General features: G+C 37.9%; 1 protein-coding gene across 1 annotated transcript in view; it reads right to left on the bottom strand.

The window, feature by feature from the left end:
- NEB (nebulin) overlaps nt 1-25,563 on the bottom strand; it is a 141,204-nt gene that overhangs the window by 87,489 nt on the left and 28,152 nt on the right. Inside the window, exons 16-47 of the mRNA XM_075092737.1 lie at nt 25,025-25,141; nt 24,251-24,352; nt 24,062-24,169; nt 23,863-23,967; nt 23,083-23,181; nt 22,511-22,615; nt 22,316-22,423; nt 21,534-21,845; nt 21,195-21,401; nt 20,443-20,547; nt 19,967-20,074; nt 18,850-19,161; nt 17,446-17,652; nt 17,108-17,212; nt 16,148-16,255; nt 14,972-15,283; nt 13,264-13,470; nt 12,428-12,532; nt 12,157-12,264; nt 11,460-11,771; nt 10,508-10,714; nt 8,848-8,952; nt 7,920-8,027; nt 6,302-6,613; nt 5,950-6,156; nt 5,382-5,486; nt 4,386-4,493; nt 3,254-3,565; nt 2,847-3,050; nt 2,262-2,366; nt 1,312-1,419; nt 619-930 (exon numbers count right to left, since the gene is read on the bottom strand). Of these exons, the coding sequence (XP_074948838.1) occupies nt 619-930; nt 1,312-1,419; nt 2,262-2,366; nt 2,847-3,050; nt 3,254-3,565; nt 4,386-4,493; nt 5,382-5,486; nt 5,950-6,156; nt 6,302-6,613; nt 7,920-8,027; nt 8,848-8,952; nt 10,508-10,714; nt 11,460-11,771; nt 12,157-12,264; nt 12,428-12,532; nt 13,264-13,470; nt 14,972-15,283; nt 16,148-16,255; nt 17,108-17,212; nt 17,446-17,652; nt 18,850-19,161; nt 19,967-20,074; nt 20,443-20,547; nt 21,195-21,401; nt 21,534-21,845; nt 22,316-22,423; nt 22,511-22,615; nt 23,083-23,181; nt 23,863-23,967; nt 24,062-24,169; nt 24,251-24,352; nt 25,025-25,141 (5,445 nt within the window). The remainder of the gene's footprint in view (nt 1-618; nt 931-1,311; nt 1,420-2,261; nt 2,367-2,846; nt 3,051-3,253; nt 3,566-4,385; nt 4,494-5,381; nt 5,487-5,949; nt 6,157-6,301; nt 6,614-7,919; nt 8,028-8,847; nt 8,953-10,507; nt 10,715-11,459; nt 11,772-12,156; nt 12,265-12,427; nt 12,533-13,263; nt 13,471-14,971; nt 15,284-16,147; nt 16,256-17,107; nt 17,213-17,445; nt 17,653-18,849; nt 19,162-19,966; nt 20,075-20,442; nt 20,548-21,194; nt 21,402-21,533; nt 21,846-22,315; nt 22,424-22,510; nt 22,616-23,082; nt 23,182-23,862; nt 23,968-24,061; nt 24,170-24,250; nt 24,353-25,024; nt 25,142-25,563) is intronic.

Below are 25,563 nucleotides of genomic sequence, written 5' to 3'. Positions count from 1 at the left end.
TGCAACCACTCCGCCTACCAACGGAAGCTCTGACTAACAAATCACATTCCCCGGGGTCAACCCACCAGACACCACAAAACGGTCTCTCATTAAGCTCAGCTCCTACAGCCTGGCTCCCCAGGCCTACAACAGCACAAGCTGCTGCCAAGCGAGCCACAAACCCTCCCAACCACCTTCTTACTCTCCCCAGAGGCGGCCCGCCCCATTTCACAATCTACAGCTGGCACGGGCACGGGAGGAGCCTCACACCTCATCACCTAACGCTCTTCATACCGTTTGCCACTGCACACATGGCTTGCCTTTGCCCACTGTTGGTCCTCCAAAAGAAAACAGCTGTCTCTGTTGCCCTTCCCCTGACATACAGAACACAAGACACCTGCAGCGACCCTCCCTGCTATATGATCAAGGCAAGACAGGACCCTCTGTGACCATAAAGTACGACCCCACACAAAATTCATCCCTGCCCAGTCACAACATCGACTCTCAGCAAGACAGTAAACAGACTCATTCTCAAAGAATCCACCCAGATTAGTGCTGCCCACCTGGACTTTCTCCAACAAAGGAACAGAACACAAGGGACACTTCTGGTTTTCACACAGCCAGGAAAGAAGAACTTACGTCACTCTGAAGGTCGTACACTTTCCGCGCTTGGACAACATCGTTCTGGTCTGGCAGGCAGGTCCACCGATGCAGGCTGTGGCGGTAATCGATGTCGCTGACCAGCTCCTGACATTTCTTGGCCAACACAATTCCCAGCATGTCCACCGGGCTACTGAAGTGGGTCTTGGTCTTCTCAAAGGCTTTCTTGTACTCCCTGTCACTCTGGATCTTGGCTACATGCATCGACCACAGCATCTTTGGATCATCCTCTATGTTACGAGCCCCTATGTGGTGCCCAAGCTGCTTTCGGTAGGCTGTTTTGTACTGGTACTAATTGAACGCAAAAATAAGAATTATCACCTTTTTTTTGTAGCTGCAATTTGCATTTCTCTGTTACTGATATAGTTGTTAAAGCTTATGCATTTAATATATTGTAATTTTTTGCAATATTTTTCCAGGATATTTGATTTTTTTAATTGCATGTTGCGAAGGTATTGACTGACTTTTTAACAGTTATTTACTATCTTAATATAAATTACTGATTTAAATTTAATTAACTTTTCACCACTAAGAATTATAGAATCTGGGGAGGGCAGCAATATAATAGTGTTAAAATTTTAGACCTCTCCTCCTTTTAAATAAAAACCATCTTTATCCAAAAATGTGTATCAGCTCTTTGCCCCACTATTCTTTCCAGTCTATAAGACTTACTTCACTAGCTATGTCTCTGGAAGCCTTGGCTGACTTGAGGGGTATAGCGTCAGGAGGAAGATCGTAGCCTTTCTTTTTCAGCTCTTCATATCCTAACTTGTAGTGTTTCTGTTGGAGAAGGATTCAAAATAATTATTGCAAATAAAACAGAGATTTTCAATATTACAACTTTCCTCCCCAATTATTGAAAGTAAAGTATGAGATTCCAGTTTCATGTATCAAATTAAATTTCATAACTTGCTTTTAAGAATGTGTATTTTGTAACTGATGATACAAAATATTTAAGAATTACTATATGTACGTTTTGTGGTTAACTCATTTGAGATCCAGATTTTCTTTTACTAAACATATTAATCTCAATGATTCACAGAGTCTTCTACAGAGGTGAATAATACAACGCCATGATTCTCTACACCCAGTTTCAATTGCGATTATTTTTGTCTTCTTGAGTTCTTATGATAGAGCTGCTAACATTTCTTTACCATTGCATGTAGTCTAGATTTCATAGAATCATAGAATTGTTAAGGTTGGAAAAGACCCTTAAGATCATCGAGTCCAACTGCTAACCTATCACTGTCCCATTATAAGCAGGAATTACACAACGCAATGTAATCCTAAGAGGCAAGTCAGTATAATCAGACATTTTAACAAGAGTGAAAGTACTGAACACGGATCTACAATGTTAATATGATCAGTAAGTATGGAAGAGAAAACTCCTAACTTGTGTTGAATATTTTCTTGGTGTTTTTTATATTCTAGCAACTCCACTTCCACTTGATATTTTTAGCAATTCCATTTGGGCTTCCCAGTGCGGAACAATTTTCACAGAAAAAGATCACAGGTGTGCTTACAGCTGTTAGAATTGCAGAATGACTCTACTCCATTTTAAACCAAAGCCACAACGCGTAATTCCAAATTCCATAAAAGAAACATTGAAGAGACACACTTACATCACTTGTGTTAATTAAGTTGGATTTAGCCAGCAAAATTTCAGGAGTATCAGGCATGATGTGAACCTGAGTCTTGTCTTTGTCCCAGGCTTCTCTATACAGTATCTGAAAAGTGACACAAACAAAAATGCCTTGTTTGATAAAAGGCTCACATGCACAGAAGTAAATTCAGGTTACCTTTTCTCTACAATAGCAAAGCAAAGACATACTATGCAAGCATGAGTGATGTAAACAACCCAAGATATTAAAATAAAAAAATACAACAACTTCTTGCTGAAATACTACCTTTTTTCTCCTTTACATTCATGAAATGTCAAGGAAACGGCATTATGACAATACATTTACATACTATGTAGTGAAGTGTCTTATTTGCAGTCATTGCTGAGTAAGTTATGCAGCACTAAAGACCTTCATCTTCTGAAAAAGGTGTAGTACTTCTTGACAGCTGAGCAGTAAGGCACTGATAGTAAACATCTGATATCTGTATATTTTAAGAACATGTTCTGATATGGAGGCCTTTTTAACAAATATATACTAATGTATCCAGTTATTGAATCACATGTTCTGTCTCTAGAGGCAACTTACATCGCTTCTGTTCTTAGCATTAGATTTTGCTAAAACGATATCCATGGCATCTGGGATACTTGTGAACTTAATAGTATCTGGGTGCTGCCGGTACTTCTTTTCACTCAATATTTCAGAAGCTTTCTTGTTCTTTTCAGATTCCAAAGACCCCAGAGGACTCCATCCAAGGCCTCTAAGCCATTGTAGATCTGACTTATACAGGTTCTGTTAAGGAAAAAAAAAAATCAAAAGCATACTAGATTATTTCCCTGTTCATTTATTAAACCATATTAAAAGACTAACTGGTATTTTAGCTTCAGTCAGACCTCTACTGACATCAAAAGAGATTTATTAAAGACACTTTTCCTTAAGCAGTAAATAACTTATAACAAAAAAAAAAAGAAGAATTAAATCCAGAGGAAGCTTACATCACTCTGTAGCTCATAGACCCTCTTTGCCTGGGTGACGTCATTCTGGTCTGGCAGACAAGTCCAGCGGTGTGGCATCTGCTTGTAGTCTATATCACTAACCAATTCCTGGCACTTCTTAGCCAGAAGGAAGCCTAACATATCCACGGGCATGTTAAACTTTGTCTTCCACTTTTCAAAATCTTTCTTGTACTCCCTCTCACTCTGCATCTTAGCTACTTGCATAGACCACAACATCTTGGGATCATCCTGTAGGCTGCGGAATCCAATGTGATGTCCCTGCTGCTTGCGGTAACCTTCTTTGTACTTGTACTAAAATTATAAAAGTCACATTATTGAAATTACAGTAAGAAACAGGCAATGGTAAAATATATAAGCAAAATATAAATATATTCACTCAGTTCAATGTTTCTTATTACCAATGAAATGAGCAACGTGCTAAGGCACCTCATGTAAAGGTTTAGTAGCCCCTTGATTCTTGTGCATCACTTGGTGTCAGTGAAAGCTCCCCCTGGGAATGAACAGAGTCGCTGGAGAGCAAGAGTGCGTGGCTATAAGAATGCTCTCCTGTGCCATCTGATTCATACAGTGATGTTGTTCAGGGCTCCCAAAGGCTGACAGGCCAAAATATTTTGATGAATGAAATAATCAGCAATGAAAAATGCAGGTGCTTAAGCACTGGAAACATTTCCTGATGATTAATAAAATCTTTTCCATAAATGCAGGAGATATATTCATACCAAGTGATGAAAACAGCAGTACACGTGTCACCACGTCTATTTCAGAGTTGTAAAGAGGATTTCTCAGTATAGGCACTGGGATCAGCTAACTGGATCAAATTTGCTGCTGCTCTGAAAATGTAACACCCAAAAGAGCAGACACTCCTAACTTTGTATGACTAGCCACTTCATGGATGGACCACAGTCTTTGGAATTGTCAAGATGCCAGAGCAACCCTTCTTAAATTGTTTTCTTCACTGAGAGGAACAGATCAGGAAAGAATTTCATCAGCAATCTTGCTTTTTACTCCAAGCCACACCTTCGCAGAGAGGTGCGTCTGGATCTAGTGCGGCTCTCTAGGTTACAGCAACTAGATAAAGCACATGTCACGTTGAATTAGAAACGATGCTTACATCACTTGCAATGTCCCTTGAAGCTTTGGCAGCTTTCACTGAAATGGCTTCAGGTGTGAGGTCATAGCCTTTCTTTATCATTTCCTCCCAGCCAAGCTTGTACAGTTTCTAAAATTGAAAGAAATATTAATTTAGAAGTGTTAGTAATATGTGTGCCGCCTTCTATTTAGGTATGCTAATGATACCAAATTCTGGTCAACTCATAGGCTTCAGCTGCGAGAGAAGGGCTACTGGAATGGGGACTGAGAAATGGGAAACTGATAAACAAGGAACGCTATCTTCCAAGTCTCAGGCTAGTGATTAAATAGTTTTTCTTTACTGTAGCAGCTTCCTGCTATAGCTTATCTTGGGCATTTGAACCACATCTGGGGAATTTGAAATATATACAACTGGCATAACTGAAAACTTTTCGATTGGCTTAACAAAATTTTAATTGATAAGGCTGTAGTGTAGTCATTTAGTAGTCAATTCAGTTTGTGCACACTTGATTTTAAGTACCAGCACGTGCAAGTCAAACATTTGCTGCCGAGCAATCCCGCAAAGCAAAACCTAAGTATTTTCTACTGGCACAACTGTCACTTTCTCATATTTGAAAGCTGACAGAAAAGTTAGAATCACTGCATGTATTTCTTCTTGCATATATTTTAAAATATACACAATGAACTTGTAATTTTATAATAAGGAATTTTCAACATGATTGATTTCTGTGGTAAGCATAGAATACGGACTATGCACGTCTAGATTTCAAAAATAGACTTGTATTTTCCATACATTATAATGTGATTTAGGCTGTTGCTTTGCTAGCCTGAAGGTGGGACATATTGCTACCCTAAGAACATTACTCACATAAAAATTCTTGGCTCTATTCTAAGTCCCCATTCTGTTTCTTCTAACTTATACAAATTAATTACTTTTTTTGAAATGGGAGGCACCTTTACATTTGAAGAAAGTAGATATTAATTTAAAATGTAATTGGAAGCATTAAAAAAACTCTACCTGACTGTAGTTCGCCTTGTTCTGTTTTGCCTGTAGAATATCTGGTGTATCTGGCATCACATGTACCTGAATTTTATCCTTCTCCCACGCTTGAGTATAAGCATGCTATTGAAAAAAGTAACATCACATGTGTTAATATAAATGACAATGGGTGGCTTTCACCTTTCCGTTTGCACACTTTGGATGTGGATGGGTAAAAAGATGAAGGTGCTGGCTTAGATTTATTTTACTATGTAATGACCTAATCCAGAACCAGCCCAATTAGGATGCAGACTTGCTCCTAATGAAGGCCAACTATCAAGATTTTCAGGGCCAATAATTTCTGTACAAGAATGAGAAGAATAGAGGTTGAAGAGGTAGCAATGAGAAAAATGAGAACAGATTTATTTAACCAATGCTATTTGTCAGTAACTGAGAAGAAAAAAAATGTAAAAAGAGGAACCTGTAAGTGACAGTTGTTCCTCCCAAGGAAACGCTGTTACATACAGGTGGTGACAGAGACTTACAGACTGTTTATTGAAATGGATTATATGTGAATGTCTGTCTAATTTTCCTTATAAATACTCACTTTGTTCATTATATTTGCATTCTGCTTTGCAAGGACCATGTCCATGGCATCATTCTGTTTTGTAAAGGGGAACATGCTGGGATGCTGGCGGTATTTCTGATCACTTGCAATTTCTGTGGCTTTCTTAGATTTCTCCACATCCAGAGAACCCGCAGGACTCCAACCGATACCCTTGAAGTACTCATTGTAATCCTGCTTGTACTCATTCTGCCAAATAGAACACAAAAGGCAAGTTTATAATTTTCAAATGGCTCATGCAAGGTAATTCTGTTGTTCCCCAAAACAGAGCCATAATGAAAAACCAGGAAGAGAAGTCACGGCTGTGAATGGCAGAAGAAAAACAGAAACTCACATCACTTTGTATCTGATTCATGTTTCTGTACAGTTCTAAACTCATCGCGTCCGGTAGGAGCATATACTGGTGAATTAGTCGTTTGTAGTTAGTGTTGGTCACACGATCTTGTGCTTCCTTAGCTGCCACGATGCTGAGTGTATCAGAAGGCGTTTGGTAATGCGTCTTGCTCGCTTCGTAAGCTTTCTTGTATTCACGATCAGACTGCATCTTAGCCACTTGCATATAATGGACAAGTTTGGGATCATCCTGAAGGCTGCGGAAGCCTACAAGTTTTCCCTTGTCTTGTTCATAACCTAATTTGTATTTATACTGTAAAGAGAACAGAGACAGGAGACCTTCATTTTATTTCATTTGTTTAATAAGCAATATCTATCTTGTAAGGAAAAAAAAACCCAAAATGTAGATTAAAATAAGATTTTTACATTGTTAAGAAAACATCGCAGAGCATATAGAAGAGGTGGTGGCTTTGTCCACCTACTCTTAGGGTGCACTCTGAAGCAAAACAGATGCCTAGCATCCCTTTTAAAAGCAGTATATTTAAAACACTTAATAAATGAATTTTCCTTACAATAGTTCATTCTGCTCCTACATAAGGTTCAATGTAACCTGGGGTTCAATTGCTTTCTAATCTCATTATAAATGACACAATGAAAATATGAAACATACTGACAGAAAGCAAAAGGCAAAGGAACGCGTAGGATCTGGTTTGCTGAAGACAGTTCTTTGGAAAAAGTGCACTTTTTATTCTTTTCACACCATAGTCTAGAGATACCCATATTAGCTCTAAGATGAGCTATCACAAACATTAGAACCAGGGCATGTTAACCCACACAGTTCTCTGTTACTGTTGCTATCCTGCCTCCAATATTTGGCTTAGGTAACTATTTTCGTGGTAGTCTGCACCACACTCGGAATACTTGAGTTATTATCTAAAGACTAACCATAAAATCAAAGATCTAATCATCACTTCCAGATCCTGCCCCAGCTCCATTGCCCTTCTCTGGACACGCTCCAGCCCCTCCAGGGCCTTCTTGTCCCGAGGGGCCCAAACCTGAGCCCGGCATTCGAGGTGGGGCCTCCCCAGTGCCGAGCACAGGGCCCCATCCCTGCCCGGCTCCTGCTGGCCACCCCAGTGCTGACACAAGCCCGGGGGCTGGTGGCCTCCTTGGCCACCCGGGCACTGCTGGCTCATGCCCAGCCGGCTGTCAGCCAGCACCCCCAGGGCCTTCTCCGCTGGGCACTTCCCAGCCCCTCTGCCCCAGGCCTGGAGCATTGCCTGGGGCTGGTGTGACCCAAGGGCAGGACCCGGCCCTTGGCCTTGTTAAACCTCACACAACTGGCCTCGCCCCATCGATCCAGCCTATCCAGGTCCCTCTGCAGAGCCTTCCTGCCTTGAGCAGATCAACACTCCCACCCAACTCGGTGTCATCTGCAAACTTACTGAGGGTGCACTCAGTCCCCTCATCCAGATCATTGATAAAGGTATCAAATATGTCAGTGTTATTTAAAAGCCAGAGAATAGACTTCATGTAATTGACATTTAAAATTGAATTGTGTCAAGAAATGAATGTTTTACAATATCTGAAATGGATAATTTTTTCTTTCAAGAACTTACATCACTAGCAATATCCCTAGAAGCTTTGGCAGCTTTGATAGGGATAGCATCAGCTCTGAGATCATACCCTTTCTTCCTAGATTCTTCAAATGAAAGTCTGTACATTTTCTATGAAAAGAAAGAAAAGAAACAGCCTTTTAAAAAGCAAAACACACCACACAAATAAAATTCTATTCATTTTATAGGATAACTCGAAACACAGACTATTCTTATGTTTAACACTCCTTGAACAGTTGTTTAAGGCACTCAGGCACACAGAGACATAAATACTTCAAAATTAACTCCAGTCCTAGTATTCATACATCAAGGCAGCTCGACTGCACTATAATTAGTAACAATAACCTGTAACAAAAAAAGCAAGAAATTGCATTTGTTTCTCACATGCACAAATATTGGTGAAAAATTACATCTATAAGAAAGTCAGCTTTTAAAAAAATCAGATAAATACATCTATTTCTGTGCACAGTAAAGATGTGCACAATTACAATCAATGCTTTATTCAGCGTACACAGATTTATCAACTGGCTACTGAAAAACCGCCTATAACATCACCTGTTACCAAAAGAATAGGTGCGATCTGCAAAAAAGGATTTTCTGTCCAGTACAAAATTTTGTGTGTGGGGAAATAAAATAGTAAATACAGTTACAAACAGTGACAGTACTCAAACTCTACTATTTTGTTAGTAACTATTATATTTTAATGACCTACATGAAAACTTCATAATCTGACTACAAATACTGCTGCCTTCTCTTGGTGACTTTTGGTATTTAATTTTGGGGAAAGAAGTAGGGAAAAAGAAAATTATATAGTTTCTTGTGAAATTACTACAGGTTAGAAAGTGAGAATTTGACTTCCCTATGCTGTCATCTCTCTTATTCCTAATAAAAAATAAAAGAGCAACATCATAGTCTTACAAACAGTACTCACATCACTTAAATTAAATGCATTCACTTTTGCTAGAGCAATCTGTGGAATATCTGGTGTGATGTGAACTTTCTTTTTGTCTTCTTCCCACGCTTGCTTGTACTTGTGCTGGAAGGATTAAAAAAAAATATAAAAAGAGGCATCAACATAACAATAAAGTTACATAAAACAATTTAAAAGAATATTTCCTATTTGAGATATAATCTTTCTTTATGATGATGCAACTACTAACATGGTAGCAACAGATGTCTTTTTATTTTAGCACTTCAAAGCAGTGTGAATCAGGAATAGCTCTTATAAAGTTAATTGTGTGAGGCTGAAATAAGAGTGGAAGAACTATCACTCTTGCTAGAGTATTTTATTGCCTGCCTCTCTCCCAGCAGCGTATTCAAGCACACTGAAGAGCAGAAAACAATAGGTTTCAAAATGTACTGGGTCTGGCTGGAATGGAGTCAATCCTCCCCACTGCAGCTCCAGCAGTGCTGTGGTTTATATTTGACTAAAACAATGCTGACAACACACTAATGTTTTAGCTGACACTGAACCATGTTTGCACAGTATCGAGACCCTCTCTGTTTCTCACTCTGCCCCCGCAGTGAACAGACTGGGTGGTGTGCAAGAGGTTGGGAGGGGACATAACCAGGCGGAAGAACTGAACTCATCAGAGACATATTCCATGCCATATAACGTCAGCTCAGCAAATAAAAAGGTAGAGAAGGGGGTTTAGGGAGGTTAGACATCTTTTGCTTGGGAGCTGGCTAGGCATCGTTCTACCCGTGGGAAGTGGCAAGAGATTGCTTTTGCATCACTTGTTTTGTTTTCTTTCTCTCTTCTTCCACTTCTCCTTTGCGTATTAAACATCTGCTATCTTGTCCCACAAGTTTTCTTGCTTTTACTCTGCCTTTCCTCTTCCCCCATCCCACCGGGGGGAGAGGAGGAAGTGAGCGAGTGGCTGTGTGGTGTTTAGCTGCCTACTGGGGTTAACCCACAACTAAAAGCCAAGTCAGAAGGCATACAGAAAAGCATTGTTAGAGGTAGAAGGTTATTAGTTTATCTCCTGGAAAATAACTACCAGTTGAGAGAGGTCATAGAGATTTACTCAGAGGAACTAGAGCCAAGGACAGTGCCTGTAACATTCTGATGGTCCCTCTAACTACAATGCACATGAACTCTAGACATTTCTAAAGAACACCAGCCAATTACATCAGTTCAGCAGGAGAATCAGAAAATAAATATCATTATAAAAGCATTCGCATCATGCAGCAATATCCTATTGAAGTAACAGGTGTGTCAGCTGAAACAGACTGTACATTTGAAAGTCTAAATCCTATTTCTGGAAGGGGATCACTCCAGTGTTTTTAGCTCCTAGATTTCAACTGCTGAAAGTCTATAATCTGTTATCTTGGGTGAACGTTATTAATAAAATGTGACCCCCCCAAGTCTGTCATTATATGTATTTCTTAGAAATATTAGGGTCATGCTTTGCTTTCAGGTATATCAAAGGTCTATTAAGATGAAACACAATTACAGTCAAGCATATTCATTAGCTGACAAAACTGATGATTTCCAAAGCTGTGCATGCAATAAGATTGACTGTTACATCAGGTATAGTTTGTTTCTTACTTCTGCAAACTTAAATGAATTTTGATGAACACTTCCTTACCTCATCCATGATTTTAGCATTATTTAAGGCTAGGACCATGTTCATGGAATCCATAGGAACAGAATACTTCAACTTGTCGGGATGCTGGCGATACTTCTTTTCACTAACAATTTCCATCGCTTTTTTGTTCTTCTCAGCTTCCAGGGAGCCCAGTGGCATCCATCCCATACCCTTCATACTTTCATCATATTCTGCTCTGTATTGATTCTGGAAGCAGACAGGAAAGAAAATAATCAGATGCATGAAAATGTCTGTAAATCACGACACTTCCTTCTGTGCTTAATGAAGATTAAATTTTGAAGGCACTTACTCCAAAAAGAAGCAAAGAGTATCAAAATGCATTCAAGGATTATTTAGAAACACTTTGTTACAGTGGTGTCTGGTTTATTACTCTGCATTTTATACAGTGTTCAGATCCTCCTTATGATGTATATAGATTGCTCGCACGAGATTCAATGCTCTTGAAGAAGAGGATTATCTTGAACCACTATACTGAGCAAAAAAGACCCTCTTCTCTAGAGGTTAAACATTCCAGAAAATCTGAAAATATAGATACTTCGCTAGTTTCCCCTTTTTCTGAAAAGATATCTTTTTGGACATACAAGATAAATCGATCAATGAAAAGTGAAGCTTTTCCTGTCTTGGCCCGCACACAAGTATTGCTCCTGAAGAGACCGATGGGACATGTAAACAGTAAATATTCATTTTGCTTTATACAGAAAATTACTTATTTCTGAGCCCAAATTCTTTAGCAATAAGTGTAATTTAATATTTCAGAGTCTTAGAAAAATACCATGGCTATCATTGCTGAAGGTCTTGTTTCATTTACTACATTTTAGTATATACCTGAACTAATTTCACCAGGAAAACAGTACTATTTCTCTTACAGTATGCTTTCATAAACTAAGCATCATTGCATTCGTTACACAAGATTGAAGAATCTCTTACTTACATCACTTTGTATCTGCATCATGTTTTTGGCTAATTCAAGACTCATGGCATCAGGCAAAACGTTGTAGGTATGGATCAAGTTTTTGTAATTTGTATTTGTAACCGCTTCCTGTGCTTTCTTGGCCGCCACAACACTGACCATGTCAACTGGAGTATGGAAATTAGTCTTTGCCTTCTCATAATCCTTTTTGTATTCACGATCAGATTGCATCTTAGCCACCTGCATGAAGTGCACCAGCTTGGGGTCGTCTTCAAGGCTGCGGAACCCGATATGCTTTCCTTTCTCTTTTTCATAGGCTAGTTTGTATTTATACTGACAGCAGGAAAGAGAAAGAACAGCAAAAACTTAAATCAAAAAAATGCACCGTTACACTCCATTTTCACTCTGAAAATATTTGTTCTTTTTCATCACAACAGCTCATGTTTAGTCACTTACAGAGACTCAGTCTTACAAAATAGCCCACTGAACACAGGCATGTGAAGCTCAGCAGCTTGCTGAACAAAGGGCAAAAAAGCACAATTCAGTGTTACTCCACTGGAGAGCAAGTACTGCAAAGGTTTACGTCACCAAGCATAGAATTGAAACCTAGACAACTCGAGATGCTTGAAAAAAACACATTTGTGCCTAACAGAGAGCTTTGAAAACATTCTGACTGTCTTTGTAGCTACTCTGAGTACTATCACGCAATCAAACTTACATCACTTGCAATGTCTCTGGAGGCTTTGGCTGCTTTTATTGGAATAGCATCTGGCTGCATGTCATAACCTTTCTTCTTTTCTTCCTCCCATCCAGCTTTGTAAAGTTTCTAATTTAAAACATAAAAGAGAACGGGCACTCTATTACGAAGGCAGAACTGCTGAAGTACCCTACATGTGAATTTAAATATTTTCAAAAAAGATGTAAAAATGACACCAGTTTTTGATCGATGCAACAGAGACTGAAGGCACACCATGAGTGCGCTAACTCACGTTACTCATTGTGATCTGGTTCACTCTAGACTGCAGAATTTCTGGAGTATCTGGCATAACATGAATGCTGGTCTTCTCTTTGTTCCATTTATCGGTGTAGAGCTTCTGCAATTACAAAGTAATATTTAGCATAGAAAAGGCATTGCACTGATGAAATAAGAGCTTTTGTTTTGCTCATTTGCAATAAACTATATTTTACAGTGCAGTAAAGTTCCATAAGCACTACAAATAATCTTCACAAATACAACTGCTGAGTGGCAATATTATATTCCTCCTCTTTCTTTAGTACTTTAAGACACTTGCGAAGTATGTTCTGATAACTAATAAATATTGAAGCCAAAAATTTTCAGTCTGCATTCTTCCCTACTTTAATGCAAAGCATAAATTATTTTTTTCACACACCCTCACTCCATGACAAACATCGAATAAGGATCAGTGGTGTCCCAGATAACCAGGGACAAATTTAAAGAACTCCACTTTTTGAGGAAACTTGTACAAAACTGACAGAATTTCAGGGGTTTTTCAGCTCACTGATTAAGAATACTACTTCCTGCAAAAAAGGAGCAAAGAGTTCCAAAGCACTATAAATCTGGAGAAAACATCTTCAATCACACACAAGAGACATTTTTAATCTTTATAAGCAGAAAATGAAACTCCCTTAATTATGAATACAGTCTGAGGCTTCTATCATCTCTTACTGTCCAGTCTTAACCAAGCAAACCCACTACGCCCATGTGAAATTCTAATGACTTCAGTGGGAATGTGCCTGTCCTGTAATTTTGCAAGAAAGAGACCAAACCACTGGCTCAGTCGTGATCATCTGAACAAATTCTCACCTTATTCATGGTCTTGGCATTTTGCTTAGCTAGCACTTGTTCCATTGCATCCATTGTAATAGAATACTTCAGCTTGTCTGGGTGCTGACGATACTTCTTTTCACTGAGAATCTCCGTAGCTTTTTTGGCCTTTTCTACATCCAGAGACTGAATTGGTATCCAGCCAACTCCTCTCAACCAGTTATTGAAGTCTGCTTTGTACACATTCTTTTACAAAATAAACAAGGAAAAACACAGTGAGACAAGGAATATTAGAATGTCCATATACATAGAAACAGGTAAGGCCTTAAAACTTCTCCTGGTCATTCATTTTTGAAGGAAAATTTAGAGAAGCCTGTTAACACCACTATTGTTTTCCAAATTCTTAGCATAACATTAACAACTATTGTGTTAGGGATAAAGAAATTATTTGCACTAAACCAATGTGTGGAACTCATACTACAAAGCAAATACACAGACCCTAGAACAAATTTTGAGTGCTAAATATGAAAATCTGACAAAAATATAATAATATTTCAAATGACACTCTTGTTTGTTAGTAGGCTCAGATCACAGCAGAATTAATTCAGAGAAATTGTTTCAGCAACTTCTGCTTAATGGCCTGGTTCTGCACGACCTTGAATAGACACCATTCCTATTTAATCATACTTTATAATGTGGCTTTTAGAACAGATAAAGGTACAAAAATGCTGTGAAAATAAAGCCTATTCCTGAACTGCAGTGTTCTAAGTATCAGGGAGAATATCAACGTCTGAGGAAAAGACCACGTACTGTCATAGCATGTATATACCGGGCAAAACTTGCCCTCAAGTACCACGCTTCTGTCCTTGCAAACATCCTGAGTTAGCCAGGCAAGCTCAGCCAGCTCAGCAAGGCTAGGTGAAAACAGAACGGGGAAGCAAAATAAAAGATGGAAATTTCTGTATTTGCAAAGAACAGTGTCTAAAGGTCAGATCCTCCATCTGTTGGCCAAAGGGAACATGCACGATATCCTCTCCAAACAATGCTTAGAATCTGAAGAACACTTTCAGTCAGATTATTAATATTTTGGGGTATTTCAAATTTGTCAGAGGACTGTTAAATAATGCAGGTTAAACTAAATACTTTCTGGGTAAACAAGCAGACCCTAAAGTTAAACTAGTGAAAAAAAAAAATTTAATTGAGTCATGAAACTTAATGGAAACTACAAAGCTTGTTTACAAATCGTTATCATGCAGGGCCTATGCATCTGTTGGAGGATAAAGGCAGGAAGGAAAAGTGAACAAAATAAATAAACCTCAAATCCCCTGGGTATAATACAAACATACATAATGTATATTTTTGGTAAACTTAAATAAAATGTAGTCAGAATTTAGCCTCTCTGCATAACCTACCGTCTCTGACAATATAAATAATGACGTAATAACACACTGTAATTACAAATCCAACTACAAAAATACATGAATGAGAAAAATGTTCATTTACTGAGAACTAGCCAAATCTGTAGAGATACAAAGAAAGTTGTTACTTGCTAGGTAAGTACCCTAGAGCTTATCATCTACACGTAATTCTGACAATCTTTGGAAAATACAGGGGTCCAGGCCAGACATTTATTTACATGTCAATCTACTGTTAATCCAAAATAGTTCATTTTTTAGCCTTAAAAGGTTAATAATGTAGCAAAGTCATTCTGAGAAGAAAAAAAACGAGCCAATTAATCATTACGTACATCACTCTGAAGCTGCATCACATTTCTTGATAGCTCCAGATTCACAGAATCAGGCAAGAGTGTATAATTGTGAATTAGCTGTTTATAGCCTGCATTTGTAACTGCTTCCTGGGCTTTCCTGGCAGCCGTCACGCTGAACATATCCAAAGGAGTATGATATTTGGTCTTGGTGACTTCGTAATCCTTCTTGTATTCACGATCTGATTGCATTTTGGCCACGTTCATGTAATGAACAAGTTTAGGATCGTCCTGCAGGCTACGGTATCCAACCTGTTTGCCTTTATCTTTCTCATATGATTCCTTGTACTTGTACTAGAGACAAATGAAAAGAAAGCCTTACCCACTTTGGAAAGAGAAAACATATTTTTGATAATTTTAATCCTTGAAACTCAATATATTTTAACAACTGCAGTTCATTCTATACACTTGATAAAAATTGTTTTTCAGACAGCACAGGATTATTTAGGTCAAAAAAAGAAGAGGACCGCTGGATTTCTCAGCTTGTCTTGACCCCTGGTATAGACCTAAATCTAGATATGCAGTTACATGCCCTCCCTCGGCATTGCTTCTGCCATATTATATTTTATTGCCATAGACTTTTAACTCCTAGGAACATTCAGCTTTCAATTAAAAGACCAGCATAATAATATACTATTGAAAAGCCCAAGGCTACCAAACAAGTGTATATCCCAATGCTCAGCTACTGGGGGAGGCATGTTTAAGGGGGGAACAGAAGTCATTTGCAGCCTTTTGCTAAAGCCAGTGAATTTCCTGTGTTCCAAATCCCCTCTCATAGCTTGGGTCAGACGGCACATCAAGCTTCACCATTGCCAGTTGACATAGCTGCATGAAAACAGCCACATTTCTGTACAGCTCGTGAATGCCAGACAAGTAAAAGTACAGGTCTCCAGCAATTAAGAACGCAGCATAGGTGAGCCCCCGCTCACCAGCACTCACAGGCATTACGATGCATTTCCAAAGAAACAGGTTTTTTCAGAGGTTCGCGTAAACATTTGAACTCACTTGTTATTTTGCAGTACTATAAGAGTTCAATTCTCAGAGCTAAGCGTCTCTATACCGTTATATGTATACAGCAAATGCTCTATAGCATAATGTGCTACACAAAGTTGTAACACAGTAGCTGGATGTATTCCACCTCATGTAAATTGTACTTACGTCACTTGCAATATTTCGAGAAGCTTTAGCAGCAATAATAGGAATGGCATCTGGTTTCAGATCGTATCCTTTGGCAATGGTTTTTTTCCAGTCTGCTTTGTAGTTAGCCTTATAGGGAAAAAGGGGTGAGTTAGCCATGTTGCGAGCAGCAATTTTGACAAAGTTGTTTAAGCCCATATTTTTGTTACAGTTATAGGAGTCAAAATATTCAGTTTAGTCTGTACGATTCCAGGGAAAAATGTTAACCTGTACACAAACTACAGTTATATTGTGATAAACGAATCTGCTATAAAGATAGCAGACTGAACCTTTGGAAATCTTTTCCTGTTAGTTTCAAAACCAGGCCTTGTGGCCTTAAGCAACTGAAGAAAGAAGTCTGGCTCAGCATGGGCTTAAAGGAGATATGTTTTTACCAGGAGACCTGATAACGCCACCAAAAAAATTAATATCATGAAGGTAATAAAATTGATACTATCAGTGGAGATCTCCATGGTGTTGGATGGATGCAAGCGAGGGAAAGCAGGCAGACTAGTAACTGAACGGCAGAAAAAGGCATTACTACCTTTCCACTGGATCAGTTAATTTTCTTTGAAAGCAGCATACAGAGAACTTGTACTGCTGGCCTATGCAATGTGTTTTATATAAAAGTAGATGACATAAGTCTCCAAACCTATAGGAATTTGAATAATAAGTCATGCTGGTTTTTTACATTCAGTCTATACAAGGAGTTTGGCAATAAAGCACTGAAATGTGTTTACATTCATGAGTGCTTAGTTAGTTTAAAAATTTGCTTAACATGCACAAAATTCATTGACTTCTAGAAGTAAAAGTGTAGCTGAATTCAGAGCTTGTGCATTTCTATATACAATATCACAGCACGAATACATAAAAGGGGTTTGTTTTCTAATAAGCAAATGACAATTAATATATTATTGAACAAGCTATTGTTTATATCCTTACATCACTCAAATTGAAGGCGTTGACCCTGGCTTGAATAAACTGAGGAACATCAGCATCCAGGGTGTATTTGTGCTTTACTTTTTCACCCTCTTGCTTGTACGTTACCTGCAAGGAAAAAGAAATACTTGTCGACAAGTACAAGGTAGGCAATAGCGTTAACAAAGAGAGACAATGCAACAGTGCTTAGTTCTTACCAACAAATTGCAATTCTACTATTTTTACAGTTTTTAAAATTTAAAGTTTTTTTTTCAGATGGAATATCAGGAAGTAACATACAAATCATAAATATGTTAAAAAATACAATCACTATATAGCATTAATAATGAAAAATTTCTTACATCACTCAGTTGCTTGGTGTTCTGCTGAGCTAAAACCATTGGTATTGAATCTGGTATACTTGTAAATTTGATGGTGTCTGGGTGCTGACGGTATTTCTTTTCATTTAATGCATCTCCAGCCTTTTTAGCTTTTTCAACATCCAGAGAACCAAGAGGACTCCATCCGATACCCTTGAACCAGCTGTTATACTCTTGTTTGTATGCGTTCTGAAGGAGAGAAAGCCAACATGCACCAAGATTTTCCCACAGAACTGTAAAAATTCTGTTTAAAACAATAATCACATAGTCAAGCTAGTGTGGTCTACATTATCAGGAAATAATTATAAACTCTTGAAGGGAACAACAGACATTTTTTATGCTTCTCTGTGATTTCATAAGGAAGAAAATGAGCTATTGTCTTTTTTCTTCATGATTCATTTCTTATAAACTGTAACATCCCTTCAGTATTTACTAACTTTTCTTTTACCCATGTGAAAAATTTCACCAACCTTCAATTCTTATTAACTTTCAAACTACCATATGGTCACTGTTTAATATAGTTTAATTTGTTCTGTGTTTCAGCAGACTCTGTGAGACTTGCCCTATACAAAGGTTCACAAAGCAGAGGCTTAATTTTTTGTTTTCTTCCTATAGTTCTTCCTACAGCAAAACACGCAGAATTCACAGGCTGCCAGTGAAAACTATATCCTGCCTAGAAAATAGGCAGAAGGTTATCCCATATAAGCATTCAGACAGGGTTAGTGCACAGTCTGAGTGCAAGGATACTGTGGACACTTTTTTAAGACCTTTCTGCATTCTAACTGAAATGAGCGGTCCTCCATAGGGATCCATCCAGAGTCAAATCCCACAGTACACAAAGAGGTGCAGAGTGCAACCACGTATGTCCAGTCAGCCATTTGAAACTCTGAATCTGCAAAAAGGTCCAAGAGGGTCCTAGGAGAGATCTCCAGAACCTATTTCTAGTAACACTGAGAGTGACATTTTGTCCACTCTTTCATCCTAAATAATTAATAATAGTCCAACTACACTATCATATCTATCTCATGTGAAGACAAAGCAAGACAACTTAAAAGAAGCCTTAAAGAATAAAACAAAATTGTTAGTTGCAAAACAAAGTTTTCTGAGAAAATATGAAAACAAAGTTCAATTGAATTCAATATTCTAAAAGTCTGCTCTCCATTGAGATGCCAACATCAAAATACTGTTGAGTAGATCTCACCTGGAATTTGGTATTTCTAAATGCCACCACTAGCTGATAAAACTTCTAACTGGCTTCCCCAAGACGTAACAAAACCAGACAGTTCCCATACAATAATAGCAACTTCCGTGGAATATAAACTTGTATTTTATTTTTCACAGTGTGCAGGAAAACATCGATGAAATTGCAATCACTGAAATACTTACATCACTCTGAATTTGCATCATGTTCTTTGCAAGCTCAACATCCATGGCATCTGGCAGGTAAGTGTAGTGATGGATCAGGTTTTTGTAGTGGGCATTAGACGCTACATCCTGAGACTGTTTAGCAGCCTGGATACTGTACATGTCAGGAGGTGCATGATAGTTAGTCTTGGTCTTCTCATAGTCTTTCTTGTACTCACGCTCAGACTGAATCTTTGCTACATTCATGTAGTGGACAAGCTTAGGGTCATCTTGCAGGCTTCTGAAGCCAACCTGTTTTCCTTTCGCCTTTTCATGTGCTTCTTTATATTTATACTAGAAACAGAGGAAAGACATCAAACGTACTGTGGCATGGCTATTGATGTCCATGCTAACGTGTTAAGAAAAGAGAAGAAAAGCTCTCACATCTTTCATCGGAAAAAAGAAGCTGCAAGCAGTTCAGAAAGATAAGCTCTCCTAAACAGCACACCCAGCGAATGTACCTACATTAGTTTTTCTTGCTCTACCTGTACACAACAGGGTACTCGCACCACAAGGTTTATCAACATTAGCTTTTCTTGTAAGGAAGGGAAAACATTTTCTAAGTATTCCTGTGTTGAAAGGGGTATGAAAAACACCAGAATAATTGAGATAATCCTCCTCAGTCATTTGAAAGGAACAGCAAACAAATGGGCTGGGCAGCTTCCGCTAGTTATACGAAACCACGGAAATATATCCCACTTTATACAATTTGCACTACAAGGCCCTCTGATTCATGGATAAGCCCTACTCCGCTATATAACCAAAAGCACCCTTAGCACATATTGTCTTGTGGTCTGCAAGTAGGTGCTAATGTAGCGTACTTTCTGGAAATTTGCCACAGAATGTTTGGAAGAACTATTGATTTCATTTCTCCTGTGAAAACTGGGTGAAGAAGCACAGTGCAACAGCATTTGCCCATGTAAAGCAAACAAGATGAGCATAAAATAAGTTCTACACAAACTAAGCCTTTGGGAAAGACTACGAATCTCTTTCTCATAATACCGACTCTAGTGAGACTTGTGCAGGGTCTACCATATGGCCTGTAAGGGACAACTGTTTACTAAATGCCTAAGAAAGTATACCTGGAATAAATACTTACATCACTAGCAATGTTTCTTGAAGCCTTGGCTAGGGTAATTGGAATAGCATCAAGTGACACATTGTTCCCTTTTGCTATTAGATCATGGTAGCCTTGTTTATAATATGCCTAAAAAAGAAAATCCATATTATTCTAGAGAACCTAGTAATCACATGAACTACATACAAGTCAAAGCTACTCCTAAGCTACTCCAAGCAATTCTTTAAAAGCAGATGCAGTGGAGATCATACACAACTATCAGTCTTCATTAATGAGAACGGATTTATCTATTCATTAAATTAATTTAACAATTACATGACTAAACGGCATCTGGTTGGAAAGCCAAATGACACCAAGAATTAAAAATTACAGTGATACAAGTTGATTGTACAGAACCGCGTATCAGTGAAAGAAACCTGCAATGTGAGCATATCTGTAACATACTACTCAAAAATTCATTAACAATGTGTAAAACACGTTGTAAAGAAGTCACTTACATCACTGATGTTAGCTGCGTTGTATCTAGCTTGGATAAACTGCGGGACATCTGGGGTAAGAGTATATTTATGTTTAACTTCCTCTCCAGAAGATCGGTATAGTTTCTGTAAAATATACGATACCGAAATAAATCCTTCTTTCCTTGTACAGCTAGCCCCAGATCACTGTAAATTAACTGAGGGGTTATGTTTTACACACTGCCACCTATCTCATAAAGACTGAGGCTGCACTCTTCATACAGAATTGTTGATCTTATTGACAGAAGGAACTCTAAAGCTCTATGCCGTCTTCACGCAGTAAAATTAAGCTCTTTAATGGGCATAAAAACCCATTTCTGAAAGAGTGGGATAATAAGGGATGGTAGGAGAGTGTAATATAAAACAAAGCTTCTTGGTTTATAACAGCAGACATTCTGTGATTCATCAAATATTCTGTAATTCATTCATTATTGTAGATGGTAAAACATCAATAAACAACTTGAAAGTTTCACATTTCTTAAATGAAATGTATTTCAAATATACTGAAAATATATGTGGACAGAAGCAGGTGATGTGAACTGAAAGAGCCACATGATTTCCACACAGCTTTGCAGACTTATACCAGGAAGTTACTCAGGCAAAATCAGAGTGCAAACAATGACAACACAGAGAAACAATTTCAGGCTAATAGTATGTTAAAAATTTTTAAAGACAATGCTCAGCTCTTCAGTAGATACATCTCTACTATAACACCCATTTCTTTCTCTACTTACATCATTGAGCTGAACTGAATTCTGTTTGGCTTGGACCATTACTGGAGAGTCTACCACACTTGTAAATTTAATGGTATCTGGATGCTGACGATATTTCTTTTCATTCAAGGCATCTCCAGCTTTTTTAGCTTTTTCTACTTCTAGGGAGCCAATGGGGATCCAACCAATGCCTTTCATCCAGTTATTATAATCCGCTTTGTACGCATTCTAATAAAGGAGAGAAAACAATGTTTTAAAAGTTAGGAATTAGAAAAAGCAATTCTGGGATCTCTCCCGAGTCTTCACAGTTTCTGCTTGAGTCATCTCAGAAAAATTCTGTTCACGTGAGGTTTTACTTACATCGCTCTGAATCTCCATCATATTTTTGGTCAGCTCCACATTCATTGCATCTGGTAAATAAGTATAGTGGTGCAGGAGGTTCTTGTAATTAGCACTGCTGGCAATCTCTTGAGCCTTCTTGGCACCGACCACATTGACCATATCCAGTGGAATGTTGTACCGAGTTTTTGTTTTTTCATAATCTTTCTTGTACTCTCGCTCAGACTGCATCTTGGCTACCTTCATGTAATGAACGAGTTTGGGATCATCTTGGAGGCTCTTGAAGCCAACGAGTTTACCCTTGGCAAGTTCATAGGCTTTTTTATAGTTAACCTGTTAGAATATAATAGAACATGGAGAATATCATTGTAAGTGTAGTAACTTAGCATGAAGTAAATTAAAATCAAAGGCTACCCTTTGTTTTCCATAAAGAGTCTTTTATCTCATTTATGATCAGGGCTATAATTAAGGACAGAGAGAATTCAGGTGTCCATTGCTCATGGAGCTGTCACTACTGACCTACTCCTCATGATTCTCCGTAGCCATACTGGAGTGCAAGACAGCCTATTTATTCACAGGGAATTACATAATGAAACAGCCTTTTCTAAATGAAATTGCACACACACATTAGTGAAGCAATGAAACACCAATAAAAATATAACTGTGTTAAGCATATCCAATATCATGCTCAAAAAAGGCAATAAAGAAGTTGTCCTTCAGATATCCTTAATAAACAGAATTGCAAACCTTGTTTAAGTGAACTCTTCTGAATTATACAGTTCCTTTAGGAAGGATGTACTTACATCACTGACAGCCTGCCTAGCAGCCTTGGCAGCTCGGATAGGAATAGCATCACTTTTGAGATCATATCCCCTTGATTTTAATTCTTCCAATCCTGTTTTGTAATAGTTCTAGAAGAAAAGGTGAATTTTGAATGAATAGTTTCTAGCTTCATATTGTGAGTTGAATCAAGAGCTCTGGATACAAAATATACTCACATCACTAATATTGTAGGCATTAACTTTAGCCTGTATAAATTGAGGCACATCTGGGGGGAGGTGGTACTTGTGAATAATTTCTTCACCTTTGGATTTATACTTTATCTGCAAAGAAAAATACAGAAATTTAGCAGCCCAATGTTTATAGTTTGGAAATGCTTAATAATGCTGAGTGATGCACCTTAAAGATCTCATGTCACCTCACTCACAAAGACAGAGAGAGATTAAATCCTAGTCCTTGCCAAATGAATGGTATAAACCCCACTGACTTAACTGGTGCGAAGAACACATTAAGAATGTTGGGCATAAACAAAATCAAAAAGACGCTAAAAATTGACGTGAACAACCAATTGAAAAACCAAAATGAAGATCTAATTTCCAGGTGATCTTCCACTGGAACAGAACTGTAAATACACACACGGGTTTGCACTTGTGTGCGTGTATGTGCACACACGTTCACCTACACATTCGTTTCAGGAGTTCTCTTAAAACTGGATGATAAAGTGAAGGCGGCCACAGTGCAGAAACTGGTAATGTCAGAGTGTAGCGACAAGTTTTCTAAGTTTACTTACATCACTCAGCTGTTTGCTATTGATCTCTGCTTGCTTCTGTACTGGAGAGTCAGTCACTTGAGTAAATTTGGTTTGATCAGGATGCTTTTTGTAGGTGTGCTGGAGGAAGATAATAAATGTATTTGCAGAAAATCCATATAAGCAAAACTATTTTTTATGACATAGCAAGGTAGCATTACTTGGGATAGTTAGCAGTTATGGCACGTGGGCAGATAAGCACTGTCATGCACAATGCTTCTCATTTTACTTTTTAACATAATCAGAAAGCAAATACATTTTTAAAAGTATTTTTAAAGTATTAATGAAAATATTTTGAATAGGTATATAAATATTAAGATGTATAGTACACATGCTAATATGAGACACATATTACAGCAGATACATTTTAGTATATTATATACAAACGCATATTTAAAGTCTTTTCCATGTATTGAGAAAGTAAATAAAACTTGTACTAATAAAGTAACTAAAGTACTTTCAAAGGATTAATGTAAAAACATGTTGACTTAAGCAGGTAAATGCTTGAGGTTCAGTCCTCATTGCAGTACTATTCCTCTAATTTTATACTTTCACTTGATAAAAAAAAAGATTGTGCTGTATCTGTCTTGATCACTAGATGTCACAAAAGGCTCCAAAATACAGAAGTCACATATGCTAAATAAGGCCAAACTCAAAATCGTTGAAGTTAACAGGAATCACTCTGTAAATTTCTCCATGCCCCAGCAGCAGACACTCTGCATGTAACTGGCTACTTGATAAGCACTACTGTCCTGTACTTACATCTTTGCACTGCTCTAACTTCTTAATAGCTTCGTACTCTTGAGTTATGGTCTGAGGGAAGTAGCATCTTGTCTTTTCCTCCTCGTAATCTGCTTTGTAATTTTTCTAGGAACAAAATCAACATTCAGTAAGAAACCATAACCGAGCCTTCTCTGAAATTAAAGTATGATGGTGAAAACAGAATGATTGCCACACTTACATCACTCTTCATAGCTTCAACTTTCATGCAGTGTGTATGATGTGGGTCCTCAAAGCTGCCCAAATAGTGTCCTAAAATATTCTTTTGATATGCATCTTTGTATTTGACCTGGAAAATAATCACAAGTTGGTAAGCAAAAGTAATCAAGAGTGTCAGCACTGAACAACATAACCCAAATCAAATACATACATCACTAAAATTCTTCAGAACAGTATCAGTCTGGAACTTTGGTGTGTCACAGTAATTCATGCTGGTTCCTTTTGACTTTTCATAGGCTTCTTTGTATAATTTCTGCAAAAGAAAATAATGTCAGATAATGCAGTAGATTTCACTGCAACTCACAACGCATTAATAATGACAAGAGTAAAACTGTGAAATGATTGCAAAGAAAACTTTCCCAAAAGACTGAAAAACAGGTGGTATTTTTTACCGAATGATTGAAAAAAAAAAAACACCCTCTTCTTAGTGACTCGGGTAAGGGAAAACAGAAAGGTCTGACTAATGCTTTTTGAACTTCTGACACTGAGAAATAGGCAAACTCTCCATACAGATGAAAACAGCTAGACAACAGAAATCAAGAAAGCCATTACAGTGAGTAACCAAAATACAATATATAGATGAGTATGTAAAAGTAACACATATTTTACCATTATTGGCATCAGCTGAAGTTCTCTAAAATAGTATGGGAAGAGCTGTCACCTTGTGATCCATTTTCCACAGGGATCTACACGAACTACACCATAATTAGCTATCCCCATAACATGCCACATCTGTTGTTACACTCTGCCGTGGAGAAATGACTCCTTGTCTATACTGTTCTGGTTGGTGGAATCTCATGACAAACACTGGTCTATAAAACTAAAAATACTACAAGATCCAAAGGAGAAGCCTTGTGAAGAAATGATGAGTTTGGTTTATTGTACATGACTGAAAATCATCCAGCTGTACTTTGATAATACTTACATCACTCAGCACATTTCCTGCAGCTTTTAATTGCCTCAGCAATGGGTTTTCTGTAGCAGGAAGCACATTATAATCTGCAATAGCTTTGTTCTTTTCATAGTCTGCTCTGTATTTTACCTTTAAAAAAATAAAAATAGAAAGGGTGAGGTTTTAAAAATCAGTATTAAAAGCCAAATGCTCGTTAACCCACATCATCTTGGACTTTTCAGGAAAATTTCCCATTTTTTAACCTAGGATTCATGATTGCAAAGGACTGTGAGAGGCACTCAGATCACGGGAGTGCATGGATGACAAGACGGGAGGCAGGGTCACAAGAGAAGTGAGAGCTATTTAGTAGATGTCCCCACCCCATAGCCCTTCTCCAGACATTGTAATTTTTCAAATATCAGTTGACATCTCAGAACAGTCACATTCTCACAATTAATAACATAAGATTGTCTTTGCTGATGCATATACTATTGCAGAAAATGCAGAAGCCAAACAAATTCTGTATTTTGAGCAAGAGATGGGCCAGCACAACATCACTGAGATACACTGAG

The sequence above is a fragment of the Phalacrocorax aristotelis genome, chromosome 5, assembly GCF_949628215.1.
Source record: "Phalacrocorax aristotelis chromosome 5, bGulAri2.1, whole genome shotgun sequence".
NCBI classification, from domain to species: Eukaryota; Metazoa; Chordata; class Aves; order Suliformes; family Phalacrocoracidae; genus Phalacrocorax; species Phalacrocorax aristotelis.
The sequence above is the reverse complement of the archived record's forward strand: the minus strand, read 5'-3'. Positions and strand labels throughout refer to the sequence as shown.